This window comes from Cydia splendana, chromosome 16 (genome assembly GCF_910591565.1).
Source record: "Cydia splendana chromosome 16, ilCydSple1.2, whole genome shotgun sequence".
Lineage (NCBI taxonomy): Eukaryota > Metazoa > Arthropoda > Insecta > Lepidoptera > Tortricidae > Cydia > Cydia splendana.
Window position 1 is genome coordinate 8,288,345 of NC_085975.1, and position 20,709 is coordinate 8,309,053.

At 35.3% G+C, this 20,709-nt stretch overlaps 1 protein-coding gene across 13 annotated transcripts in view; it reads right to left on the reverse strand.

Annotated features, from left to right (window-relative positions):
- LOC134798191 (potassium/sodium hyperpolarization-activated cyclic nucleotide-gated channel 2) overlaps positions 1–20,709 on the reverse strand; it is a 287,708-nt gene that overhangs the window by 52,867 nt on the left and 214,132 nt on the right. Inside the window, exon 1 of one of the 13 annotated variants that reach the window (XM_063770546.1) lies at positions 8,094–8,441. The exons of 11 other annotated variants lie outside the window; for them this stretch is intronic. In XM_063770546.1, the coding sequence (XP_063626616.1) occupies positions 8,094–8,169 (76 nt within the window). In that variant the 5' untranslated portion in view covers positions 8,170–8,441. Of the gene's footprint in view, positions 1–5,143; positions 5,373–8,093; positions 8,442–20,709 lie in introns of those variants that run through there. One more of the 13 variants, XM_063770547.1, reaches the window with a different exon arrangement.

Below are 20,709 nucleotides of genomic sequence, written 5' to 3' on the forward strand. Positions count from 1 at the left end.
AACTACCTACAAAACTAAAACTAATACCTAAAAAATAAATAAAACATAGCATGGGTGACCTAGCCCAATCATATACAGGGTGGAAAGGCACGACGATCCTTTCCGGAAATGGGAGATAGTTTAGCCTAAGCTCTATATTTTCTCCATAGAAACTATGTTAATATGGGCAACCGTTTCTAAATTATGACCTTTTAAACATCCACGCAAAAAACTACTTTGTTCTAACCCTAACAGGTGACAGGGTCAATGAACTTACTTGTAAACAATCAGTATTCGACAGGAAATTATGCTAATTTGTTGCCATCTAACCATTTTTAGGTCTGCTTACAGCACGGTAAGAATCATTGCAGGATTTTCGCTTTCTTAGTGGTTCCACTTGTTCAATACTTGAATGAAATAGTTATGTTATTCCTTGATATTAATAATACTAACCACAACATTGTTTACAACGACAGTTCAAATGGTGACATTGACAACCACTCAAAAGTACGCAATCGTCTTATAAATATCTCTGGTTTCCTTGACTGATAAAAAGGTTTTAGTTTCTTAACACGTTTCACATAATTATTTTCGAATAATTGGAAACTATCTAAAATAATTAAAAATAACAAGTAGGTTGTGTTAGTTGCACCAAATGAACTTGCAAAAATTAAATACTAAGAATAAATCAAGAATAAATACTTCTTCAATACCAAACTAACAAACCTTCTTGCGTGGTAGGAAATAGACAAGATGTCTGATGTTTGAAATTAAATTTTCATTGAACTATACTTATTGAATGTCATATTCTTCAAATAAAAATGTTAGATGCTCGTGGCTATTTAAATTTGTGGGCCTGTGTAAAAGATATGGTGTACCAAACCAAACGGAATGTGAAACTGCGGACGAAATGAGACAAAGGCTAATTGGTGCTTTCTGCGGAGGATAAATGACGAAGAGCATACACTATATCGCATGTGCATCGACATACTCGGGTACGGGCTGCGGCGGCGTTGTAATACACGGAGGTACATTTGAACACCGTATGTGAAAAGAAGATAGTATTAAATATTGGAAAAAAGTAATTATCTAAGAAAGTAATAAAATTGTTTGTAATATTTTTGCATGCATTTGATTTATTTGACATTTATGCGTCATTCATACATCACTGCGATACTGTCAACGATCGGAAAAAAGTGTAAAGTCCCGAGCTTTCCCGACGGAGATCCTTAATCTAGCCGTCATGTGCACATGCTATAGGGTTATCACCACAGTTAAAAAGTAGTATTTTTGCAATTTTTATTTTTTACTCAATTAACGATTCTTACCATTACCAATAGTCTCTGTATCACTTAAACGACCTAATACTTTCGGGAAGGATCGTCGTGCCTTTCCACCCTGTATATAAAATTGAAAAACCAGAACGGGATAAAAAACGAGGGAAGAAGCGAGATGGCGCCTTACAAATTTCTAAAAAAGTTTTTGACACGTTTCTCGAATACGACGCACGTATGATAAGAAAAAACTGTTCAAATCAATTATCTAAATATGGGAATAGAACTAGAACGTAAAAACTACCGCTTTCGACGCGTATTTAATTTACAAAAAGGAAAAGAAATTTTCATAACAATCTTTATTGTATGAACATCGGCTATTTCTCGGCAACTCTCGGTTCGTTTCGTTTCGGTGTAAAGTAATCTAAATTATGTTTGTCATGTTGGTATACAGTTATTCCTACGTGTTTTTATACGAAGTAATATAAAAAGTGATGTCAACCTCAACCTTAGTGTACGCCCATACGAGTGACTTATGCCAAATGACATCAATCAAATTAATATTATCATATTATTAATAATTTGTATTTTGTTGTTTTAAATTTATTTTGAGTTATATTATTCGGAGTCAATTTGAATTCACAGTCAATCAAGTCAAAAAGAAATTTGACTTCGGCAAACATTGCCATTCGTCCGGGGAACGGGCTGCCGAGATAGGCCAGAAATACAAAGTGGATACGTTAATATGAAGTCCATCAGTTCAAGGGATGACTTTAGAGATAGTTATACTTAATCAATTTGGAAACTGTTTTCTCGCGTAATACGATACGACTCGACCAGGTAAGATTTTTCTTCTTGCTGAAAGTCACCATCAGATATATCGGAGTGGATGAGGTATTCACAAATATCTGAAGTCTGAACAATGTAAATTATAATGTAACTTTAAAGTGCATGTTCAGATATTTTTGAGCGACCTTGGTGGCTACGATATATATCTAATGGCAACTACACATTCATGAAGCCAATGTACAGTCAGTATGAAATAGATCAGGCTAAAGTAGCCAAATATATCGTAATATAACTTTGTTGCCATAGAAATAAGGATGTGTTCCGATATATTTGGGTATTGGAGAGACCAAAGCGGCTTAGCTTCAGTGGCTCGGACACAGAGAGAATGGGAGAGGATCTTGCCGTGAAGAGAGCGTACTTGGGACAACCTCGGCCATAGCGACTGGCGAGAGCTATCGCAAGACCGAGAAACATGTCGTGATCTGGTATCGGAGCCCAGGACTCTTTTTGGATCGTTGCGTCACCGTAGTAAGTATTGTTATGTCCAGAAAGGAAAATGGGGACTACCTACGTTTGTATGAAAAGGCTATATATGGGCGGTGGTCGTCCGAATTCGTCTTAAGGCGGAAATTAATCTAATGAACATTTTTGCTGACTGGACTGGGCTTATAAAAATAAATAATAATTTTAAAAAATACAATCTTGCCATCATTTTATCTTATCAAATGACATCATTTATTGAGAAATTTGCGAATTAATTTATCCAAATAACGGTTACAAATAAGAAGTCCCTATCACAGAGTTATGAACACTGGCAGGGTTGAATAGGTACATAATAATGTCGGTAATTAACGAAACATAAGACAAACTCTTTATTTCATTTACGCGAGCGGAGCCGCGGGCCCGCCTAGTATGTATATATTAGGCTAGATCCACCCAGATCAGATCTACTTGACCAAGTTTAAAATGTTAGTCTGTAGTTTTTCTAGAAAAAGGTGTTTGACCTGAAAAGAGGTCTTCCTTCTCAGCTAATTAGTGCTAATGTCCTTAGCACACGCATTTAGCATTAACTAACAAGTTGCAGCTTACCATTTACCTCTTAGATAAAATATATCGTTTTAAAATACTTTTTGAGCTCAATTTTAAGTTACTAGTTTATCCTCCTAACTTATTTCATCACAAGATTTTTCAGATTAAGTTCAATCTCATCATAATAAAATTGATTCGTTTCGGAAATAGAATGAGCATAAGTACTTTAACAATAGTCGAGGTCACTAACTTATCAAGCAGCAATATGTAGTTCAGTCGTCCCAAAATATATGGATGTGTGGACATTGAACACAATAGCGCGCGGTGGAGCCGATGTTATTGTTCTTTCCACTGCATACGCTTCCACTGTACTGTTTAATGTAAAACGTTTCCTGTTTATAGTGTGAAATAACGCCGGCACTTCATGCTTACACAATACTTTACTACTTGAGGTTATTTTGATTACAAAACAATTAAGATTAAGGTGACCTGGGCATATTGGTTAGGTGTCTATTTGTAACCTTTGTTGCCCTAAAATTATTAACGTCTAGGTAAGTGTCTTTCTTCATCTAGAAATTGAGTAAGTAGTTTCACATGAGATTTGTGATAAAGTAGACGTTCGAGTGCTCGTCACTGTCCCATGGCATCTTTAACCATAAATAAGTCGTTGGCAACAGAGGGGACAGCATCTAGGATGATTACCTTAGTTGTTGTTTAAGACATAGTTTTCGGAAAATAGTTAAAAATATGCTTTGCAATTGCTTTTAGGAATTCTTATTATAAGTACTATTTATAATAGGTAGAGGGCCTGGTCACAAACCTATTACGTATAGTTCAAAACTGTTATGACTCATAACAGTTATGAGTCACGGGGTTTTTTATTGTTGAATAATTATTAATATTATCATAAATTATTACATCAGTGGTAATTGAAATTATATAACTATTAGGTTCATTTCTAGAAAAACTAGGGCAAAAGTATAAAAAATGGAACGTTCCTCAATTTAATATGCTTCAAGCTACACCAAGTTTTGATGCCATAGCATGGAATGTGGGGACAATATAACACAAGTAGAGGAGTAGGGTATGCTGAGTATGTTCATTACAGCTGATAAAACAAACGATTAAACAATGAGCCAATGGCACTTCATTGATTCAGATGGCGTCAACGATGTAACAGGAGACCGCCAATCAACTGACTCAGTGTGCTACTGTTCTAATGATAAAATCGTCGCACGGTCATACCAATCTTGCCTTTACAAACTAATCTGTATATGTATCAATATAAAGTCTATATAAACAATTTGATCTCGCGTCTCTAGTTTTGTGGTTGATAAATTTATTTGAACTCACCGATCATTACAAAGCACGTCTTGTTTATCCGACCAATATAATATCATCAATATATTTCTCTTTTCTGAGTAACAGCTGTTACAAAAGATAATTAAATGTCTGCCGAGTTTGACTCGAGCTTTAATTAAACGTCATATTCCATTTGAAATTAAATTATCAACAGAAAGAACCATTATAAAAGTATCCGTTCCAATTGAAAGTTTCATAAAGCAGCTGTAGCTAGTTTACTCGAGTCCTGTTTTTAAACGTTTGAAATTTGCGAATAGTCTGAGATCGGAATATCCCTTCATTGTTTGTTGATTGGCAGTAACCTTAAACTTTGTGACTGGCTTGCCACGGGACCGGGACACGTGAGCGCCATGCTATCCACCTCCGCACCAATTAAAAGCTTCCAACGATTCACTTAAGTCTAATACACACATATATTCATTTGTTGAGGGACATGGTAATTTACAGAAGAGACTCGAAGAAAAAAATCGCTGTAACATCTTACGGCACTTCCACCCCGAAAAAATATGTTTTACTTACTTAAAACCATATTTGTTTTACCAATAGCTTGTACATTCTGTTCCACATACGATCGGACAACATCCCAATATTTGATTAATTTAGCCAAACCCCTTTTGCGGTTTATCTGACCCAATATATCCTTGTGGGATTTCCATGAACTATGTTTGAACCATGTTGTTGGTCATCGTTCCTTCTTATTATTGACTTACCTTTTGGCATCGTGTAGGTTGTTTTAGTGGTTTCCGCACAAACGAACGATGTGGTTAGTGATTATTGTAGTAATCGGGTGCCACGTTGCCCCATGCAGTCTCGAGCCGACATCACAGCACAACACAACACAGACAAACACAAATACCACAAAAATGTTAGCTTCCAATTTGAATGTAGCTCGTACACTTCACTTACCTACCTATGTACAATTTAATAGACTTTGTATTCTCACTTTGTTCAATGCAAGTTAATTTTGGCATTAGTTTTGGCTGAAATTAGTCATAGATTTTTAAAATTCTTTACGAGTAGGTATATGTAGTTTATTAGTGGGCTGTCTTTAATCTTCGTAAAAATAATGTAGACTACATACAGACTCATTAAAATACCAGTTCGTTACGTAAGTCCGGTAACTTTTAAGAAATGAAATCACAAGTGCTCCCAAGGAGAAATCCTTGTAAGCTTGTAGGATCGGCAGCGCGCGTGTAACTCCACTAGAGTTGCAAGCGCCCATAGCCTGTGGTGGCAGCTTAACATAAGGCAGGCTTAACGCTTGTTTGCCACCGACGCGATAAAAAACATTTTTTTAGTGAATTCGTTCAGGGCATTGTTGTTTATTATATGTTTTAGTTGCAATAATAATAATTCAAAGAATTGGTATTACGTGATCGTTATCCTTAACCTACGTAACTACATACCTACTTATTTTGTAGAAAATAGATCGGGTAGTAGCATAGCGCTACGACACTTTAGCTAATAAAGTTAACCCCTCATATCCAGTTAAGGAGTAATTTGGAGACTATCGTAGGTGCAAATTGTGTCTTAGAATAGAACGAGAACAAGTCTGAGACAATTACGAGCCAATTGAGACAAAAGGATAATGTTTGGCCGCGGTGTCAAGGTTGACGTTATTTGTTCAATTGAAAATAAAATTGACATGCGAGATTTTATTCTGTGTTTACGTTGGAGATAACGATCTTAGCGATACAGCACGTACGGTGAGGTTGAGGTTTTTGCAGCGGTTACGGGGGGTATAAAAATTCGATATGCCTAGCAGAGGTCGCGTTTTTCTCGTCGGCTATTTAGATGCCTGCCCGATTCGAACTTTAAGATACGCCAATTAATAGAACTAGAAACGATATGGATTAGATGTGTCAGTGTCAAAAGTGACGTTTTTGTTTGAAGAAACGTCACATATGACACTGACATATCTAATCCATATCGTTTCTAGATCTATTAATTGACGTATCTTAAAGTTCGAATCGGGCCGGTAGGCAGATTGTGGATGTTGTAGGTATTGTGAGTTATTTAGCGGAGGTAAAATTAAATTACCTACTCCAAATTATTTTTGCTAGGTGAAATGGACTAAAAATTCGAATATATTAACTTATTTTATGAATTGTAATGTTAATTTGGTAACTACAATCCCTTGCTAAAATGATCTTTCATTGAATGATCAAGAATCAGACAAGACTTTGTTTAGTTATCTGCAGGTAGGTATAGGTAGGGTTGCGTGAATAAAAATAAGTACCTAAAGATTCTTTGTTTATCTATGTCAAAATTATCGCCTTCATAGTGGTAGGAAGCTGATATTAAACCATTAGTGGGGTCAAGCCAAGGGTCATATCGATAGCCTTCCTACATCCGCTACAACTTTAGCAGAACTGCTTTAGGAAAAGGGATTTTAAGAGTTTGTTGCGATAAAGTAACGAAAAAGGTCGTATTGAAAAGTATATTAACCTTTTGTATGTTGCTGTGAAATTTTGGCTGTTGAATAGGTACCTACGTATGTAAACTTAATGTTGACATGCTTTAGTTTAATTTAGGGACGCTTCATAAATATGCAAATTAATTATATTCATTTTATAACATATATATTCATTGTATGTGAATAAAATAAATAAATTATTTATTGTATTAAGTACAAAATAAAGGTATGTGTTGTTTAGTAAATACGTAAAACGTATTTACTAAACAACACATATCTATCCTAAACTAATAGATACCTATTAATAATCGATTGGAAACACACGCAAAAATAGTAGGTCTAACTTAATTTATTCAGTCTTAAAAATAACATTTCGTACTTTAATCCGCAGCACACGTCTCATTCCCCGATACACCTGTACGGATATGATGGTCGTTCATGTCTACGTGACAGCGTGATAAAACGGTGTCCGTCACTTTCTATCCCACAGTGTGACAGTTATTTTATCACGTGGAGAAAGATGGATAAAGCTATCCATAATACGCCGGCTGACCTTTGCACCAATAAAATTTAGCTAAATATGCAGCTCAAGTAAATAATCAGTTTTTCACACGCACGCTTGTTAACATATTGTACGATAACTAACATCTCTATAAAGCTATATCTAGACAAAAATATAGTAAAAAAATAAATTAACTAACTTAAAAACAGTCTACTTGTGTACAATCTTTCAAAGTCCAGTAAAACCAAATAGGCATTAAATTAGAGCCCTCGTATGTGGCATTACTCAGTAAGCAGTGAGTGTTGACAGCTACAAAGAACTATTATACCTACACGTGAATATCTTGTAGGTAGAACAGGTCATTATTCTTTTTGCATCTCTTTAACCTGTGTCTATTCTTGTCGGAGTAACACCAATGAGGACTAGAAAGTTGTTTCTAGAAAAAGTTGCGTTAAACTTCCAATAAGACGGCGACGAAGATATGGAGTTAAAATAAAAACAAATAAACACATGTGTCGCTGTGTAACATCATAAATGTGCGTAGCAAATACGATCATTCAGCGTACGCATGTTGGAATTCCTTATAAATATTGGCTACTATGTTATAAATAGTTCGATTAAATTAAACATTAAACTTGATTTTGATGATTACTTGTTATCGGCAAAACATTGACCGTAAAGATATGACCAAGAAAACGAAAGCATCTTATTTTCTAACCGATAACACACAATAGTTACTCACTTTCCCGGCTCGCAAATCCACATGTGTACTTCCTCAACTTGTGGAACAAGTAGTTGGTGAATCTCGCACAACACATTGTGAACGTTTTTGCTAATTTGCGAACTACAACGGTACTGAGTCAGTCATTTTGTCACGCGGGAGTGCGCGGGCGCGGCGAGAGCGGGCGAAAGGCGCGCGCCACCGATCGACGCCCATACCACTATGCAATTGCTTGATTGAGCTTGCCGGACGGACTCCGGCGCCCCTAAAATAATACACTCCAAGCTTACACTATACACCATGCGGTATACGCAGCCGCGACCGGCGACTGGCCGTGCCTACAACACACCATGCACTGATATTTTTCCCGCACCGACCAGCAATTAATGTCAATGACTGACGAAACAGATATAAAGCAGATCACTGCTATTACTCAAAGTTAATAATTACTAGTGGGTAACGTTAACTATATACGATCGGTTTATGATATACGACTCTTAATCTGGTTAAGTTTACGATGTCGACAGACATTTTCTAGAAAGACTTAAAATTTAAAAGGAGGAAAGAAATACCATTTTGTCATCACTTTACTTTTAATACCTAAATGGGCCCACTGATTAACAGACTGTAAGTTAGAACAAAATTTTGACAGTTCCGAACAACTAACAGGCCGATACCGTCCGGCGGACTGTTAATCAGTGGGCCCCTTAAGATATATTGGTACGAGCGAAAACCGCTGCGTATCGATGACATAATATTATTTTGTTAATGTTCGAATTCGTCTTTGAGTCGTTACAATAGAAAAGTGCTAAAGACTGAAAGTTTTCAAAGGGTGTGTACTATGATTAAAATAAGTGACTCAATAATCCTTGTACCTGATCACAAATTATTTTTGAAGAATAACTTTATAACTACCTATATTTAAACTGAGTGAAAAGTACTATACATAAGTGTAGGTACCTATAATGGGTGCATTACATTTGTTATAATTACTTTTCATATATTATAGTTTGATATATCGTTATTTTGAATAACGTAATAAATGGCATACTACCGTAATACCTAATTAACGGAATACATAATGTTATTATTGGTATAATGGTCATAAGGTATATTTACACTTCGTCTAATATACATTGCCATAATTATTACATACTCTAAAGCATATTATTTGTTATAACAAGTGACATCACATAAATATTTATGTGGCATAATAGTTGCATGACATAAATGGGTTAGGTTAGGTTAGGTTGGAACTGCGACTCCGCATAAACGAATAACTACCTAACAAAAAGAGGGTTAGGTTAGGTTAGAACTTTGCCCCTCCGTAGAATAAAATACTATAGGAAAAAAAGTGGTTTAGGTTAGGTTAGGTTAGGTTAGAACTGCGGCCTCCCTAGAATGAAATAGCTAGCAAAAGCAGTAGTCTGCGTACTAGTTACAAAAAGTATGTAAAATTTTACGTTATCAGTAAATGAAATATGACAAAAAATGTTATACAATATATGTATTTATACTTGATAAAATTGTATGAAGTATTACGTTATACAAAAATATAATATAACAAATGTCACTATAAAATATGTCTATATACTATTTGAAAATTATATTACATTAGGCATTATATCAATGACAGTTTAGATGAAATCACAATATAATAAAGGAAACGTATAATAAAAATTACATTATAACATACAATAATATATCAAGTGGCGTTATAACAAATGTATGATAGTTTTTTTATAATTATATTAAGCATTACACACCCACCTATAATAATACAATTTACTTAGGTCCTTAGTTATATCAGTTCATAATATGTTATAAACTTATAAACAGTATTTAATTACCTAAATTAAACAAATTTAATTGCGTAGGTAAATACCGAAACTCCTAGACTGCCTGACGAGGCGAAAACCCAAATACCTACCCAGTATTGACTTATTATTATGTTCATTAGCTACAAGTACCTACTTGCGTAACTTAACTACAGGAAAGATTTTGCTAAGACCGCTCGCTTCGTGCCACAATATTGTTAACGTTAGGTATTATTAGTTTTACTGCATTTTTTACTGCGTTTACAAGTATTTTTTTAAATATGAGATTTCTTTAGTAGTACACAATACATTGATCGTTAATTAATAAATATATACCATGCAAACTATTAAACACATTTGGGTCATGCACATTTTATAGTTGCATAACTCGTTCGCTTCTTTTCTGTAGACATCGCAAAATGATGGGCATCTAAAGTTTTTACGCTCACCTTCACAGAAAGGTGGCGGGATCCATTTTTTCAGTAATACTTAAATTGAGGCTCAATTAAAAAAAACGGGATAGATATGTAAGTACCAGAGTAGTTACGTTTTATTGTATTGTAGAAGTAGTAAACAATTTATTGTGAAAAAATCAAAACATAACAGGAAAAATAACATTCGTCATTAGTACAAAGGCGAACTTAACCCCAGGGATTTCTTCTAGTCCACAGAAGTGGCATTTTTCAAATTCACAATTTTTCGATATTAGCCCAGATTTACCTTTCTGAACCCACTATTGGGTAACACGTTAACGACGCAGATAAAATATAATAGCGAGTTATTTTAGGGTTCCGTACCCAAAGAGTAAAAACGGGATCCTGGGACTGTCTGTCTGTGTCTGTCTGTCACCAGGCTGTACCTATCTCATGAACCGTGATCAAGCTAGACATCAGTTGAAATTTTCACAGATGATGTATTTCTGTTGCCGCTATAACAACAAATACTAAAAAGTACGGAACTCTAGTTGGGCGAGTCCGAATCGCACTTGTCCGGTTTTTTTATTCTACGTTTAGTAATCGTGTATCTATTAAATACAAAACAGCAATGCTCAACACAAGCAAGTAAACAGCACCGACTAGGAAGCAGGTAAACGACATACTTAACACCAATAGGAGTATACTCAGCTTAAAGCAATGACAATTGACTTAATGTATTCACAGATCGACTTCGCATTATTCTTGAGTAATACGTGACACAAGATGACAAGAGTTGACATAGTTCAACGGTAATTTTCTAATTGCCACATCTATTGCGATCATTGGCAGATTTGCGTGATTAATCTATTTCCGTTCTGATGAACATAAGTGGTTTGCCAGGGTCATGATTAGGTGTGTAATCGAGGTTGTTTTTTTCAAATCAGTACCTACAATACATTTTTTTAATAATAATTGTGTTTTTTCGTTCTAGCGTTGTGTCACTTGTGTGGCTTATGTAAAATTTCTTATTTATAATATGGCAAATAATGACATGTTACTTGAGCGTTTCTTTTATTTTATGCCATTTTTATATATAGTGACCTTATTTTTTGCCACTTTTGTATTATTTCTAGTCAGGATCGCGCGCCCTTTTCATCCTTATAGGAGAAAAAAAGTGTACTTAAATTTCCATACATTTATCAAACTTTCCTTTTTGTTGCCGCCATACAAAGTATATGGGGAAATGGTAACACAAGAGGAAAAAAACTGTGGGACATTTTTTTATCCCATTAGATTTTGTGTAGAAATAACACAAAAGTGGCAAAAAAGGTCACAATATATAAAAATGGCAAAAAATAAAAGAAACGCTCACTTATGACAACTATCAGACGCAGAGCAGCAAAAAAAATTCTCATACGGGCCCGACTACAAACCGGAAGCAAAATCATTTTTTTTCTTTTCTTTATGAGCTGTAGGAAAAGTGTTTAACCAACTAAAAACTAGGCAAGCCAAATGCATAGAAAAGCAGATATGATGCGATCGCAATGACAAAATACATAGGTGTGTAATAGTGGTGAATATACATTAACCGAGTCAGAAGTCGAGTTTAGTGAACAAACAGAAAGTTGAACCCTGGGCTGTGAGATTACGTCTCAAGGTGTCACGCGTCTACACCTATGTTAGATGTTATCTCAGGTTGCCGGTTAAGTACTTACGACCTAAGTATTAACATTTGGGAGGCGACTGGAGCAACGTTGCTGTTGCGGTTTTATTGCACCAGCTGCTAGCTCAAAAAATAAATGTACTTATGTAAACATCTACTGTCGGTTTCTGGTATCTGGTGTCGGAGGCCAGGACTCACATTGGGTCGTTGCGCCACCGTAACTTAATAAGTAACTATGTAAACATAGTAGATAGGTACCTTAAATCAACATTTTGAGATTATATGGGATGGCTTGTGTGTATCCTATGGTCAATAACTTACAGCCACCTAATTACTTATTCCATGGTTATTTATTACACATTGCTATCCATGCATATTCTTTATTGAATTAAAACGTTTATATTATATTACTTCTTAGTTTATAAGGTTTCTAGAATTTTTAAATGGTATTTTAAAAGTAATCGCTTTCATAACCGATTGCGAAACCGATGAACGTGTCATAAATCGAAATCTTTTTTTAAATGCTGAGATTTAGTTATTACAGTACGTCACTAATGGCTGATTTTAACTAATCGAAGGCTATTATTGACGTACGATGATACACTCATACGGCGGAACATTCGAAAAGTAAACAATAGGTAAATACCTACTTTCAGATCAATTAAAGAAGTGGGTTGGTGAGGTTATTAAATGGCTCTAGTGATGAATGGGATTAAAAGTCTAACCAAAGTGTAAGATTATAATCCACTAGATCTATTCGGTTTCGTTATCGCTTTCAGTTAGTTAGGTTCCCAATGTTCCCATGACAATTCATCTATTTCATTGTTTTGATACCGATAACAAAAAAAATCTGCCGCGTTGTCCTGGACCGCATTAATTACGAGTCATGGAATAAACTTGTCATTTTAGTAACTGAGACGTAGAATCAGTTTGCAAACGTACAGCGTTTTTTATATCGATAAGTTTAAAGATTCTACTACACGAGATTTTACCTAATGCACATTGTTAAAAGAGCAAGCTGCAATTTTTACGTGTGCCACAACTGACTAGGTTCCATTAGGTACTTGACATTGGATTGTCAATAACCAGCAAGCAAACATGCATGGCACGCTGATCGCCTTATCTTAACGCGAAGGTGTCGTGTCATGTGAAATGCTCCCTAATGCACAAAAATGACATACCTACACAAAAACAATGTGACGCATAAGTCTTTTTTGAATAAGTGTGGCAGGTCGACTTCTCATGGGCCCACCAGAGGTGACACACAATCGCCTGACCTTAGATGACGTACGATAAGTCTAGGGTCGGTAACGCGATATTTCAGATTATCAGAAGCTTGAATCGCGAAAGGTTGATGTGGAAGTAAAATGTACGATACATTTCCTTATTTCGGATCAGACTGGTTTGATTATTTGAACTTATCAGGGTCAATGTCGGAAGGGATGATGATAAATAATCTGGGGGCCAATTTTTGAATTTCGATCGCTCGATTTCGTCACTCGAAAATCGGTGGAAAACGGCGAAATGCCAAATTTTGAAATACGAGCGATCGAAATTTGGAATCTAGTATAGGGTTGCCATAAGTGTGGGGACTCAGACCGGGACATTTAAAGAAAACCGGCCAAGTGCGAGTCGGACTTGCGTCGCGTTTAAAGGGTTACACAATTTATAACAATGTATTTTTTCATGTGAAAAGTGAGTGAAATGTCTATAATTAAGTCCGACTCACGCTTGACTGCACCTTTCTAATAGGTTTTCCTATAGATAGGTAAAGAACTATTTTGTGTTTTTTTTTTTTTTCAAAATTTTAGCACAGTAGTTTCGGAGATAAATTTTCCATGTGTTTAAATGATTATTCATTGAGCAGTCAAGCTACCATGTAGATTCAGGGGATTCAGGGTCAACCAGCAAAAAACGCGAGCGCAGCGAGCGCGAAATTTTTTTGACAAAATTGTGAAAGCGTGTTAAAAAGGCCGGGCCGGGTCTAAAAATCCGAAGTTCCCCAGTGAGGCTAGCTTTCATGCGAGGTCGAAGCCGTGCTTCAGGATAAGCTCAGCTAGAGCATAGACGCCAGCCAATGTCCATTGTATTAAAAAGCGAAACCGCAGGCCGAGCTTGGCGCAGCGAGGTCAAAGGCTAAGCTGAAGAAGAGGAGATTTGGAAGACAAACCAAAAATTTAGGTAAAATGTGAGGCTGAAGGTCGAGCTCAGAAATCTCCACATTACTTAATAAGCCCGAAGCGTACTTATAACCAGCGCGGTGAGCTTTCATGCGAGGCAAAAGGCCAAGCTTCTCAAATCAAATTTTTATATTTGTTAAAAATTAAGCGACGCCGAAGGTCGATCTGTAAGAAAGCAGCGCTAGTGTTACTCAACAATAATATGTGTCCTATGTGTATACAAGAGTTACTCGGAGGGCCGAAGTTCCATTGATGAGGTTTTAGGCCCTTGGGAGCCTGAAATACGAGCTCTACATTACAGACTTTAAAAGGTATAAAATAACATAATTTACATAATCATCTAATTATTGTGTGTCTGAGAAACTGATATTGGACATTAGGTAAAAGTAGGTACCATAATACATTTTTTTTTAATTTTGGCCATACGAAACGTAGAAATGTAGGTATATTATTATTTACCAAGTCCAGCCCCCTACTAAATAACTATGATTTTTAAACCGGGACAATTTTCTTATCGGCCGGGACGCCGGGACACCGTGCTTCAAACCGGGACATGTCCCGGCGTACCGGGACGTATGGCAACCCTAATCTAGTTGTTGTATTTGTACTTTTGTGGATGGGTAATTAATTAATACGCCATCATGAAAAACACAAGAACTTTTATTTCGCAAGAAACATTAAACTAAACTGAAACACTTCAAATATTGACAACTGTCACAAAAGGCCATAGACTAATCCTATTCATAAACAAATAGTATTTATTGTTACTACACTCTCCCCCACATAGTAAATAAATGTTTAAGTAAATATAACTATTCTAAAAGCTGACTATATTTTAGTGTCTGATTGGTATGCCGTTTCCAACTTTGCCCCTCAACTTCGATCTCATAAGTCACACCGGGTACAATAAAAATTGTAATAACACCAAGCAACCACTTCTTTTTATTTTTGCGGTAGTCCCTTGCCATAACCTTCTCCTCGGACAGAAATAGTTCACTATCATCACTATATTTCATTATTTCATCAGTAAGCGAACAAGGTATAATGACTCGATAACCCCACAATACACAGTCCTGGTCCGTGGTAATTTCGTTTTTTCTAGAAAAATAACAATCATATTCTCGTCTTACATTATTCCTATCAGGCCATACATCTCTACAGAATTGAATGATGTTACACAATATGATATAGTAAAGATAAAGTTTAAATACAGAGAGCCATTTTTTTCCCATAATTTTTGGTAATCCATCCTTTACAATATAAAATATTTGTTTTTCTACATTAACAGTTTCATACGACAAACTTAAGTCTTCCAAAGCACCCAATGGCGTTGAGGTTGACTGGTCGAATTTTGTAGAAATTACATTCGGTTGCTTTATTTCTAAATTTGGGAAATATTGCTCCTTATTAGAACATGTAATGGTATTTACATCTGGTCCGGTATCAACCTCAAACTCCAATAAATTGCCACTTACTTGGATACTTAACTTTGCCGATGGAATCCTCTCTTGTTCTCTAATACAAAACATATCATAGAGCTCCGGTTCCGGAGTGTCATTTTTCTGCTCACACTTTTCCTCATTAACAATTGAATTGTAAGTTGTCACCTGATCAGCCCTATTTAAGGTTTTCATCCTCCAATTACCTTTATTTCGGTTACACATTTTGAAAATGTGACCCTTCATACCACATTCACTACAGAACTTCCCTCGCAAAGTGCATTCAGCTCTCATGTGCCCCTGTTTTCCGCAACAAAAACAAATTCTAGCACTTTGTCTTGCCTGTGGTTTAAATTTGGTCTCCTCATGTTGCGGACCATAGCCTCCGTCCCTTTCTACCATGAACATTTGTTGTTGGGTCTCTTTTTCTTCACTCTTGTAGGTTAAATTATATGCGGTCTCCACAGTTTTTCCAATTTCCAATAATTTTTCCAATGGTAGGTCTGCCTGTTTAAGCAATTCAAACTTCACTGCTTCATACAAAGTGCCATTTAGAAGCCGTTCTTTGAGCTCTTCATTGAGATTTTTAAAATTACAATTTTTGGACAACTTCTTTAGTTCAAGTATGAATTTGTCTAAATTTTCGTCTTTTTTCTGGTTTCTCTTTCTGAATTCAGCTTGTTCCAGTGCATAATTTCTAACAGGATGGTAATGTTTCTCTAATTTTTCACAAATTTGCTCATATGTGAGAGCCACTGGTGAGTCTGGAGTGCATATAATTGTAAGAAGTTCGTAGACACTCGCCCCGAGCTTTGTGATAAGTAGTGGTACTTTCTTACTGGCATCAATGTCATTTAAAATGAAGAAACACTCTAGTTGTTGTTTGTATGCATTCCAGTTGCCTCCGGTAAAAACTTCCAGGTTTGAAATTAAGTACATCTTATAATTTGCGTGCTTTTCTGCAGCGCAATCTCGATATTCCTCTTGTTCTTCAATATCCCGAAGGAATCGTCGAATCTCCTCAACCGAATTATTATTAATTATTATTTATACTGAATATCTTCGTCATTCACTGAACCTATTCGCTATCGCAATTATTATTAGTTCCTCTTGATTTTAAAGTTCGCCTATTACCGTTTGGCGTTTGTTTTTTTTTCATAAACTCAAAACTAAACACTCGAAATTCAACACATTCACTTTTCACTATTAGGTATTTATGTTATCACACGTTGTTCGTAGTCGTCTCGTCGCCAGATTGTTGTATTTGTACTTTTGTGGATGGGTAATTAATTAATACGCCATCATGAAAAACACAAGAACTTTTATTTCGCAAGAAACATTAAACTAAACTGAAACACTTCAAATATTGACAACTGTCACAAAAGGCCATAGACTAATCCTATTCATAAACAAATAGTATTTATTGTTACTACACTAGTAGTATTGTTGACCACTCAATTTAAATTCTATTAGTAGAATTTAAATGCCTAGTAGTGGAGATATTTTTTAACGAAATACACGAAATCGAGCGGTAGAAATTCAGAAATCGGCCCCCTAATATGTATCAGAGAGTTTTTGCCAAATTATGACCTGATATAGACCATACATCAACACTATTATTAAATATTGCACAAAAGCTCGAAGGAAATTTTAAATCCAAATTAAACACCACCACCAAAATCGTTTGCTGCAGAGCTAAATTAGTCAGAATCAACCTTGATCTAAAACTAGAACCAAATAAGTAAACCCAATTGATTCTAAGACTGAAATTATTGAAGTCTTAGAGAGTCCCATTAAGTCTGAAGTAAGTTTTCTGCCGGTGTAAGTCCCTAACTCGGAGAGAGTTTTCATTTATTCATTGAAGTTAAACAACTCTGGCGAGAGGAAGGAAGCTTCGCAACCTTGCGCACGAGTGGCCGTGGCCTTTAACTTGAATTATTACGTGGGAATGTATATCAACATGTATTTTGGCAATGTAATTTATACTAAACGTTTCTTATTAAATTAATGGGGGTATTCGGTGAAAAATGTGGTTTAACGCCGCGTCATGGTCATGGTCAAGTTTTATGCTGAGGATATCGAATTTATACGATACGGATTTCAATAAAATGATTGCATAATCTACTCGTATTAGATTTAATAGAAAATGTTATCCAAGTTTGACGTATTTTACGCAGTTGACATAATGTAATTTGATCAGAAATTAATTAATATAAAACCGTGTAAAAAATAAGCAAAATCAAGAAATCCCTTTTGAACTCTGCACACAACCGAACAACCTCCTCGATCGAGTTGTATCACCCGTCTTTTAAATATTCAGGGGGAAGGACACGGTCAGAATTGGGGCACCAGGTACTGTGGCTTGCATTAGCAAGGTCATGCGTCGGGAGTTTACGACGGCTCACGGCCTTATTCTGAAAGGGAATCGCCAACGTCATCGATTAGGAACGGAAGCGAGATTAGAATGGGGAAGTCCCGGAATTAGGCCAGCTGTGGTCTGCAAGGGCATGCGACCTTTTGTAGGTAAACTTTAATGTGACGGATTTCATACGTCGACACCCAAATCGGACGAACGTAGTTAACGTCTAAAAGATATGGACTGAGGATAAGAAATTGAAAGGTATAAGGATATGATGTAGAACATTATTGTTGATACATGTAGGTATATTTTTGTTTTGACTTTTTGAATATAAAATTAAATAAGCTTAGAAACGTAAAAATAATTTTAATCTTACATAATAGGGTGTTTTAACTAAATATAACAATATGCAACTGTTTTTGATGCTTCTTTCAAACTTCCAGTTGTTAATACTGGCTTCTTTAGTGGAGTAATAAAGACATATTCTGAGTTTGTGTAGCTTGTAAAAAAAAAGGAACTAATTTGATTTTTTTCACAAATTGGCCCCGTCTCGCAACTCCTAAAACACATTTCCAGACCCCTTATAGATTCAGATATCATCATACCTCATTTGTATAAAACATCCTGTGTAAACAGGATACTATCTACTATTAATTATTGGTTTTGATATGTGACATTATTTATAATAAATTGCCGCTATTTGTTTTGACGAAATATTTAACCTTGGCGTTGCCAATTTAACACATGCTATTCATCATGTAACTTAATCACAAAATTATGTTTCTAATTAAGTAAATCAAGGAATTGGGAAATCATGTAAGTATAAGCTACCTGAATGATTAACGTACATAACATATTATATTAACGTAAGTATCTACATTTATCTTCGTATCCAATTAAACCACGTTTGCTTGACAACAGTATGCAAATTAAACAAAATATTACGACCGGCAAAAATTGGCGGCTACAATAACCAATAACATTAGTTTTTTTCACATTTTTGGTTCCAATATTTCTTATTCAGAATGTTGTCTTAATAGGTATCGCTAATCGCAATTATTAACCGATAACGATGGCAAATTCATGGTCGTAAAAAGAAGTTTATCATTTAACCTTGATTTTCTGTGTATTTTTAACTTTATGGTGCACAATAAAGAATATTTATTATTATTATTATTTTCATTTAAACGGTACTACATGTTCTAATATTATCATCGCTTTTACACAATGTTTTGATATTCATCAGCAACCCATTTTAACAAATAAATTACGGGACTTAATCACGTTACGTTAATTTGCTATCAGGGTTAAGCATCACCACTATCATTACATTAATTACTGCTTAGCTTTAGATATCACAACATCACCGGTTAAAGTTGAAAACCTCTTATCTCCACCGAAAAAATATTGTAACGCTATTTTCGAATAAAAATTAAATGAATTTAAACATGTATGTAAACTACCGTCACTGTTGTTTGTAGGTATTGCCTATGCCTATTATGGAGTTCAAAAGTTACTGTAACTTAACTGATTTTGATTTCAGTTTCTATGTATTATATGATAGCAATTTAGTTCCTGAACTGGGCAGCTAATCAGTATGCTGCGCAGCCTCCACTGCCGTCGCCCATTAGTTACGTTTAATAAGTTATAGAAATATTGGCTACATACGCCAACTTACTAAGTAGCAAATCACCTAACATGCCGATAAATCTTTCCAACTTATACCGCTGGTCTGTATCGGCGGTTACATCAGCGTAATTTCATTATAATATTTACTGATGTAAGAACATATCGGCACTACTTTGAAAAAAACTCGTATCTCGATCTGTCAATCAAAACAAAAATGTGATATCTGTGTATGGGATGCATACAGAGTTAATGCCTTTCAACTTTGAGTATCAGGGTGAGGTACGAGATTTTTTCAAAGTAGTCACGATATACCAATAGCCAAAGAGGTGATGATGACCACGCGGTGTTTATTGCTTATGCTATGAATAATTATCGAGGAAACAATCGTAGATAATATATATTGGTTTGTTTCTATTGAAAAATACGCTTAGGTACTTACGTCTTACTTTACATTCGTATTTTGTCGTAAGTGCCATAAGATCATAACATAAACTAGAAGAGTATTTCTGAAGTGCAAAATATCTTTTAATTTATTGGCATACTTAACTTTCGTATTTGGTTAACAATTAATGATTAAATTGATTAACAATGCAATTGGTGGATTATTTTCCATAAATCAAAAAAATTATATACCGTCGCAATCACTTGCAGTCGCAATATGCAATTGTAAGGGCAAGTACCTATTATATAATCAATTGCCTATCAAGTGGGTAATTGCGTCACTGAAAGAATGCGATCTATTGACCTAGGTATGTAACTTGTTATTCGTTGATACTTTGTTACTCGTATTTCTAGTTCAAAGTAAATGATATATAACATTTATAACTAATCACATTATGTACATGATATCGGTAATTCCATGTAAATAGGGACATGATGAGGCAAAAGCCAACTTGCGAGATAGCAACACGTTTTGTATTCATAATTTGCTGTGAAGGTATGTTTCAAAACCATTTAGAATGAATTTAGTGCAAAATTACTATAAGTATATGGATATAATCCTTTTCGTCATGTTTTAATTTTGTTGTTATGTTACGTGTATGTAGATTCGTTTATTATGTTAATTAAAATCGATTGCAGCACTAATAATTTCTTTTTATGATTGAATTGCTTTATTGTTTAAGGCTCGTATCA